This window comes from Nyctereutes procyonoides, unplaced genomic scaffold (genome assembly GCF_905146905.1).
Source record: "Nyctereutes procyonoides isolate TBG_1078 unplaced genomic scaffold, NYPRO_anot_genome, whole genome shotgun sequence".
Taxonomy (NCBI): Eukaryota; Metazoa; Chordata; class Mammalia; order Carnivora; family Canidae; genus Nyctereutes; species Nyctereutes procyonoides.
The window spans coordinates 199,530-208,229 of NW_026575139.1; the positions used below are offsets into that span (position 1 = coordinate 199,530).

Here is an 8,700-nt window from a genome sequence, read left to right on the forward strand (position 1 = left end):
CGCCGCAGATCAGCCTACCCCTCTGAGGGAGGACGGCCCTCCGTGGCAGGGCTCACGCAGCGGGGACATGCCCCGCAGTCCACACGCCCAGCCGTGTCACCCCCGTACAGTCCAGGAGGCCTGGGGGAAGCCACGCAGCAGGTCTGGGACTGCCGGGTAGAGGGGTGCAGGTGGCCCGGATGGGGCCCAGGAACCCAGTGGGACGTGCTGCAGGCGCCACCTGGTGGATGCCTGGCGGTCGCTTGCTCAGAGCAGAGCCAACCGTCCCCCAAGTGCCTGCGAGCCTTGGCTTCCTCACCTGGGGACTCCCCCCTGCAGGTGTGGCCGGACGCCCGGACGTTTATAGGTCCTGGTGCATAGGCCTGGAGGTGGGGATGAGGGCCCCTCCCTCTCTGGACTCCAAGGTGATCCCAGGTGGGGTGGCACATCTGGCGTAGCCCCCAGTCGCAGGAGTACACAAGCTTTTTTATTTTTTTTTATTTTTTTTTTTAAATTTTTTTAACATTTATTTATGATAGGCACACAGTGAGAGAGAGAGAGAGAGAGAGAGGCAGAGATACAGGCAGAGGGAGAAGCAGGCTCCACGCACCGGGAGCCCGACGTGGGATTCGATCCCGGGTCTCCAGGATCGCGCCCTGGGCCAAAGGCAGGCGCTAAACCGCTGCACCACCCAGGAATCCCCACAAGCTTTTTTAGAACCACAAACACACACAAACGTTACATAGTATAGGGAGCTTTAGAGGCAAGAGAAACGGGCATCCCGTCGGAACCCCGCGCACCATCGCTGCGATGTGAAGTGGTGCGGCTGCTGGGAGCAAGCTACGGCAGTTCCTCAAGACATTAGACACAACTAAGATCGTCGTGTTTTAGGTACACGTAACACCATGAAGAGGAAAGGCGAAAGTCCGTTATAGGAAATAAGAGGAAATCCAGTGCCATTGGCCTCAAGCTTGGAGCAATCAGTGACTGCAAGTGGCGGGTGTGGGGGGATGAGGGAGGTGCCTGGAGCCGCTGCCAGGCGGCTCACCTCTTCCCACAGGTGATGCGGGGTGCCGTTGGTCCCAGGACAGGTGTCAAGGTCGAGGGCATGGACATGGCACCCCATGGGGGGGCTGCTGAGGAACGAGTGAAAGCCCTGAACTTGTGGGTGGGAGCAGTAGGGGGTGCAAGGAGACGGGCACCTCAGGGAACTCCCGGGGGCCCAGCTTCTCCCAGCAGGCAAGGCCTGTGCAGGCGGCAGGCGGGTGGGGGGCTCTGGTGGGGGCAGTGAGGCCGCACCACCTCTCCTGGCCCACCCCCCACCTGCCTTGCCGGCCCAGGGCAGCCTCAGGAGGGACGTGGGTGGGGGGTGGGAAGCAGTGCTCAGCCCCTGGGCTGCCCCTCACCCACTGCCGCCGGCGTGTGAGAGCCAGCTGGGGGCTGCGGGCGAAGTGGGGTGCGCTGCCGCGGGCATGCCCTGCAGAGCTGGGGGCGTCGGGCTGGGCCTGCTCTCCGGGAGCGGCCAGCCCGGGGATGCGTGCGCACAGACGGAGCTGATCAGCCCTCAGGTTTGTCTGCACACGTCATCCTTGAGCAAGGCGCTGGGTCTGCTGCTTGCACTGCAGGCGGCTGAGGTGGGACGGAGCCTAAGAACCCTCTTGCTGCTCTTCTGGGTCCCATTTGTTCTCACTCCTTTCATCTTTCCTGCCTGACTTTGGATTAAAGGACTTTTTCCAAATATCCGTCTTATCTCCTTTATTGGCTTGCTTACCAGTTTTCCCACGGATGTTCCGTGTCCATGGAAGGATCCAGCCCCCGGCTGAGCAGCTCTGAGGGCCCCCAAGCCCCGTGGCTTTGGGATGGCCAGCGCACAGCCCGTATTTCTCCATCTGCCTTCCAAGGGACGTTGGGGCCCCATGCACAGCAACAGGGCAGGGCACACTCCTATTTCCAAGCTCTGTGTCCACAGATGTCAAAACTAAACTATTACTTCTGCTTTCAAGAGTCAACTGTTTTTTTTTTTTAAATATAGGTACATGTGTCACTGCAGAATGACACCACATGCCTCTTTAGAAGCAATTTTTTAAAAATTAAAATTTAGAAGCAATTTTTTAAAATTTTCTTATTTGCTTATTCTAGAGAGCGAGATTATGCATGTGTGTGAGCAGGGGGCAGGGCAGAGAGTGACTCTCCAGCAGACCCCTTGCTGAATGTGGACCCTTATATGGGAATCAATCCCAGGACCCTGAGGTCACGATCTGAGCCAAACCAAGAGTCAGCCGCACAACCCGCTGTGCCCGACCTGATTTAATCATTTCTAAGCGTGCAGCTCAGTGGCTCTACATGCAGCACGTTGCTGCTGTGCGGCTCTCACCACCGCCACCCACCTTCCCGAACTGTCCCAGTGAAGCCCTGACCACCCCCCCACCTCCCACTGCAGCCCCTGGTGCACCCCCATCCTACTGTGTCCATGAATCGGACTCTACGAGGGACAGCATGAGGGATCACAGGATTGGTCCTCCCGTGCCCGGGTCATGTCATGGGCCCCACATGCTCACAGTCCGTCCAGGCCACAGCAGGGGTCAGGGCCTCCTTCCCCGAGGCCGGATACCCCCCTGCAGCCCAGACAGGCCGGTCTGCTGACCCCCTGGCCTGTCGATGGACACACAGGCTGTTCCCCTCTTCTGGCCACAGGGACTCACACCGCAGTGAGCACGGGAGTGTACACGTCTGTTCGTGTTCCTTCTCAGTTCTCTTGGGTAAACACACACGGAGGGGTGGCTGCATCATACAAGATTGCTATTTTTAACTTTTTGAGGAACCACCACACTGTTTTCCACAGTGGTCAGACCATCTTATGCTCCCAACAGTGCACAAGGCTTCCAGTTTCTCGGCATCCTCGCCAACCCTTGTCTTCTTACTAATGGTCATCCTGATGGGTGGGAGGTGGGGTCTCCTTGTGCTTTTGATTTGCATTTCCCAGATGACCAGTGTGATGTGCTTTATTTGGGCCATGGCCTGTAGGGGACGCCTGGAGAGAGGTCCCAGGACTTCTGCAGGAAGCCAGACGAGAGGAGGTGGTCCCATGATGAGGACTGATGGACAGCTGTTCCCCTTGCCCCGATGGCACATCAGCCTCTTCTGTGTGTGGCCTTTCCCATCTGAATGGTGGTTTTGATGCTTCACCCACAGTAGCAAGTCACAGCCTGGGCCCTGCTCCAGCCTGCCACCCTGTGTCCTCTAAGAATCATACCCCACTATCCCTGGACATATCTGCCCTGCAGGAGACCCCCATGTGTGTGGACCAGGATGGAGGGACCAGGAGAGGGAGACCCACAGGCTGCTTGTGTGACCTCCCCTGGCTTCCTCTCCTGTCTTCCTGGCCACCCTACTGCTGCTCCTGTCAACTCCCCTCCCTTCAGGCCACTGCCCCAAACGCATTGAGGACATGGTGCAGCTGGCTACCCCTCCCTGGAGAGCAGGGACTGTCCGGTCACCTGGAGCCAGGCCACGCAGGCATCTGAAAAACCAAGTGGACACCCAGATGGGGGGCACGTAGTGGTGGCATTTCAGGGGCAGTGTGGGACATCACATCCCATCCCGCCCCCGCTGCTCTGGCACCATGGTTCTGCACTCTGGCGTCAGAAAGCCTGGATCCAAATGCTCTCTCGTCATCACTGGCTGGAGGGGCTGCAGTAGCTGACTTTGGATGCCCGTTTCCATTTCCCATCTATACACCTCACAGGAAGCCCAGGGGGCCAGCACACCACCTGTGGGGCGCTGCTCCAGGAGGCCACGCCCCCAAACCGGTAACTGAGTCCTCTTGTCCAAATATAAAAGGTTTATTCACTTCTGCCCTCGGTACAAAATATAAAACAGACCCCCACCCCCCACAGTTCTACGGCATCGACACCGGTGCAGTCCATCGGGAAGGCCAGCCCTCAGGCCTCGAACATGGCGCAGCTGGCACAGAGCACCGACTCGTGAACGTCACCACAGCTGCAATGTCACAGGGAAGAGAGAAAACGGCTTTTAGGGGCTCAGTTGTGTCCGCCTGGATTGGTATGTTGTGGTGCTGGCCCCAGTCCCTTGACTGTATCTGGGGACGGAGCCGTGAGCCGCAGGCGGAGCTAGCTAAGCCAGGGCTGCACGGCAGGCGGGTGGGCCCTAACCCCACACGCGAAGTTACCACCCACTGCTGTCTGTCACGGCAGCCCTACTGGACTGAGAGCCGCCGGCCCACCTGTGGCCCCCCACACGGGAACCTCCCGGCATCCAGTTAGGATTTACTGGACCACAGTAGTTCAGCGAATCGCAGAGGAGGGTCCTCAGGAGAGACCACGAAAAGACAAGAAAATTGGAAAGAGGCCTCAGTCTGAGATGCGCCATCAAGAAGGCAGCGCAGCTTGCCACCAGGCGGGGAGGGGAGACGGTAAGCCCGTGGCCCACAGCACAGGACATGCCACAGGCGACCAGCTGTGGGCAGGACGCCGATGGGCGCAGGGCTACTTTTTAGTGGAAGCAGAGCCTTGCACAGCTCCCAGCTCCATGGCCCCGGATACAAGGACCCAAGGGGCTTCCCCTGAAGGGGAGGGAGCAGCAGGCCCAGGCCGCCTTCTAAACCTGGGGATGCCACCTCAGCCCGGGGACCTGAAGCCTGGAGCAGGGAGCCCGTCCCCTGGCCGTAGCTCTAAGAAATGGACACTCCCTCCCCCATCACAGGGTGAACTCTGTAGGTAGCTGGGGAAGAGGAAGCAGGAGATAAAGGCCAGGAGAACACCGTCGGGACAGGAGGAAGGCTGCCACACACGGAGGGGGAGGGGGAGGGCTCCAGGAACTCCTCCCTAAACCTGCACGCTGCCCAACTGGGTACCTCCCCAGGGAAAAGGTCTCGAGGCGCGGGGGCCCAGCCCTCTTCAGTCTGCACGGAGACAGGAAGGTAAAAATAAGCTCGCAGAAGCAAAGGGAAGAGTATTCCACATGCATAACTGGCCAACATACAACCCAAACAGGACAGCAGGGGTTCCCAGGACCCACCCCGCCCCTGGCTTTCCCAGGCTCCGCCGGCTGGCCCACCTGAGGTGGGCTTCTGCCTTCCACGCTTGGCTTTAGCTGCTGTGACTAAGCTAGGGTGAGGTCTGCACAACCAGCTCCAAGTCTGCGTGGGGGCCTCGTCTTACACTCCCAGCCGGCGCCAAAAGTGGCCACTGGGGTGGGAATGGTACCTGGTGCCTCTCAAGCAGGCGCGGGATCCAGACAGTGGAGGCAGACACGCGCACTCAAGTAACACACTAAGCAGACGGTCCGTTCTGGCTCAAGACAGCCCCCACCCAGCCACACACACACAGGCCTGCGCCTGCTCCCCACCCCCACCCCTGCTTCCTGCACTGGCCAGCAGACCAACAGGAAAAACCATGTGAGGCAGTCCTCACGTCAGAGCCTGAAAGATCAGATCACGAAGTTACTGAGACAGAAAACTATGAGCAAAGCAGAACTGGCAGTCTATGTGAGCTGGAGTTCCGTGACGAAGGCTCAGTCTTCAGAAAAACTTAAAACCAGGCAAAGCAGTTATCGGCACCACCGCGTCCCCAGGGGCAGTGCCAGACGGCCGCTCTCCCAACCTCCAGGCCTCAACGTCAGGGGGTGCTCAAGTGCCTGCGCGGGCACCCTACCGTCAACCACTTACTCCACAAGGGCACACAGGGCGCAGGCCACGCCCCCGCAGCTGGAGCAGACGTGCACACACCGCCCACAGAGGGCACGCTCACACTGGCCACACGCTGCCTTCCCGTCCACGGCTCGCACGCACGAGGAGCAGGCTCTGGTCGCTGCCCCGGAGGGGTCTGTAAGAACGAAACGCCATCCGTCAGCCCTGCAGGGATCTGAAGTGCTGGAGGCTGTGGGGCCACCGACATCCCCTGACTGGACTCCCTGCAAGTGGGTCCTCCTGACACCCTACAAGAAAGCACGGCCCACAGACCCTTGTTCACTAGGGGACCCCAAGTGCTCGGGAGCATGTTACAGGGCTGGTTCCGTGACTCTGGGTTGAGCGCTCCTTCCATTCCCACTATTCAAATGTCGGTACTGGAAGGATCGGTTCTTCCCCACTGTGGCTTGTATGAGAACTCCTGTGGGCCCCGTCTCGTGTGTCCAGCACCCGTGTCTCAAAGTGTGGCCCTGCATCGCTGGTTAACAGAGCTCCTGGGCCCCAGTCCAGGCCCTGGGGAGGGAGGCAGCAGGGACTATGGCTCTTAACCAGCAACAAAGGTGGTCGTCTGAGCTGCACACCACACAGGCGCCGGACCGGCGGAGCCACCCAGCTGAGACTCTGGGTCTTGCTGCAGGTGGATCCTGATCCCCCAGCTAAACGCTGCTTCACATCCTGCAGGCTTGCATATCAGCCGGGGGTGGGTGGGGGTTAGAACCTCCTAAGGTCGGGAGCCTCCTGGTGCTCACCAGCTCCTCAGACCCCGGGGCCAGCTCCTGCCCCTGCAGGGAGGGGAGGAGAAGCTCCCAGGCAGACAGTGTCAGGAGTCAAGTGCTCAGATCCACCCTTAGCGCATGGCTGGGCAAGTGCCTGCTGTTGGCCTCACTCACCAGCTTCAGAGGCCTGGGCTTGGCTCCTGGTCAGTCGGCCATCTGGTCCAATCAGCATCTGCCCACGGGCTGCCCGAAGGGCCTCTGTGGGGCCGGGCTTTGGGGACTCCGGCAGGTCAACAATGGCACAGCCTTCCTCCCACAAGTGGTCCATGTAGGCCTGGGCCCCTCGAAAAAGGAGTTGCTTGGTTTTCTCTGAGGAAGAGAAATCAGTCCCAGTGTTCACAGCCCTGCGACGTGGAAGCCCTGGCACTGCCCCCTCACCCAGCCAGCTGCCGTGGCCAGGCCTCCTTTGTGCTGTCATCCAGCCGCCCCGGCCCAGGATGCTCCCTGGTGAGCTGGGGACCACTGGGTCTGCTCGCCCTTCCTTCCTTCCCCGGGCTCAGTGGCCACCTCCGCCAGGATGATCCTGCACCACGCAGCCCTCCCCAGGCTCCCTCTCATGACCTTCCACGCGGCTTTCCTGACAAGTGGCCTCACGTCACTGCTGTTTCTCTCCTGCCCGGCCCCCTGCAAGCCGGCTGGTGCATAGCACAGAGGACGCTCTGGGCTTCCGATCACTCATTCACACCCGGAGGCTCAGAGCGGGGCCTACAGCCCCGGCCAGCGTGCACCCCCTTCGCCTACCACAGAGCACGACAGAAACCGGCTCCTGACAAAGCGGTCCTGGAGCTCTGCGGACGCCTGTGGGCCCGGGACACTCCCACCTGAGAGCTGAACTGGTGGCTCGGCACCCGCAGCAGAGGCTCTCCGTCGCGCCACACGCCCGCCATCCATCGGGGCCTTTCACAAGATCAAACGCCCAACTCCAGCCCCCAGATGCTCTGTGATTTCTGCCTCGGCCCCACGAGGCCAGGCCCAACAGGCCCTGGAAGCCGTTGGCTCCGGGTGACGTGGACGGTGACGGTGACTCAAGTGGGCGGCTGGTGAGCCCTGCCCCACGCAGCTCCTCCTCCCCTTGTCCTGGGATCCCTTGACCCAGCAGTGGCCCGGGGTGACTGCCCGGCTGGAACGCCCAGGACCTCAAGGCAGCGGCAAAGAGCTGCACGGACCGGCCCCCGCTTGCAGGTAAGCTGCCTGCCGGCCAGCCCTGACCGGGTCAGCCCCAGGCCGCGCTCAGCTTTAGCACTCGAGGGCTCAGAAGGCCTCGTCTGCGACCCAGGGCTGCGCGGGAGGACCGGGGACAGCCGGGGAGGGCGACCCCGAGCCCCGCTCTGCAGCCACAAGCGCGGCGGCAGGGGAGACTCACCTCGCGCAGCTCCGGGTACTCACCGGCGCGGCCCGGCGCCCGCAGCGCCCGCAGCGCCCGCAGCGCCCGCAGCCCCCGCCCGCCGGCCCTCCTCCTCCTCCTCCCCCTCCCCGGGGCCTGCAGCGGGGCCGACGCGGGGCCGGGGCGACGCCGCCGGCTCGGGCCCCCGCGGGCGGGAGGGCGCCCCGCACTCACCGAAGACCTCCCGCGAGTGCTGCTCGCCGCACACGCCGCGGCTCAGCTCCCTCTGACCCACGCGGACCTTCAGCTGCAGGGGGGCCGCGTCCGCGAACGGACAGCCCCGCTTGGGCATGGCCGCCGGCCCCGAGCCGCGCAGCTCCGCCGCGCGCCTCGCCGCCACCCGTGACGTCACAGCCGCGCGCCAACGCGGCGCGGCGCGGGATAGGCCGGCAGCGAGGAAGGGGGCGGAGCTCGGCGGCGGCGCGGCGCGGGATAGGCTGGGGGAGAGGACGGGGGCGGGACCCGGCTGCGCGGGAAAAGCCGAAGGCCAGGGCGGGGGCGGGGTCCGACCGCGGCGCGGCACGCACGGAAGGCAGCGGCTTGGGGAGAGAGGCTCGGAGGGTGCGCCGCACTGGCAGGCCGGGGGCGGGGCTCGAGCGCGGCGCCGGATAGGCCGAGCGTAGCTTGGAGGCGGGGCCGGCGCGCCGGGGGCGGGCCTTGTGTAAAGCGCGCCGCGGGATAGGCCGCGGACGCCTGGCGTCGGCTCGCGGGGAATGGGCGGGGCCAGGGCGGGGCGGGCTGCGGCGCGGGATTGGCCGAGCGTAGGTTGGAGGCGGGGCCTACGCGCCGGGGGCGGGCCTTGCGTAAAGCGCGCCGCGGGATAGGCCGCGGTGGAGTGGGCGGGGCCGCGGCGG

General features: G+C 62.9%; 1 protein-coding gene across 1 annotated transcript; it reads right to left on the reverse strand.

Annotated features, from left to right (window-relative positions):
- Positions 1-3,797: 3,797 nt before the first annotated feature.
- SIVA1 (SIVA1 apoptosis inducing factor) lies at positions 3,798-8,197 on the reverse strand. Its single transcript, XM_055303663.1, has 4 exons — positions 8,021-8,197; positions 6,577-6,771; positions 5,666-5,822; positions 3,798-3,978 (listed from the first exon to the last, which is right to left on the reverse strand). Exons 1-4 carry the CDS (start codon positions 8,136-8,138, stop codon positions 3,921-3,923), a joined length of 528 nt encoding a protein of 175 aa, XP_055159638.1. The 5' UTR covers positions 8,139-8,197; the 3' UTR covers positions 3,798-3,920.
- Positions 8,198-8,700: the final 503 nt, after the last annotated feature.

Excerpts from the sequence above, each read along its gene's own strand:
- SIVA1 (XM_055303663.1), bottom strand. The coding sequence starts at position 8,138 with ATGCCCAAGCGGGGCTGTCCGTTCGCGGACGCGGCCCCCCTGCAGCTG. Across the intron at positions 6,772-8,020 it reads GCACTCGCGGGAGGTCTTCG|AGAAAACCAAGCAACTCCTT; the intron begins GTGAGTGCGGGG and ends TCTCTTCCTCAG. Across the intron at positions 5,823-6,576 it reads AGCCCAGGCCTCTGAAGCTG|ACCCCTCCGGGGCAGCGACC; the intron begins GTGAGTGAGGCC and ends TCGTTCTTACAG.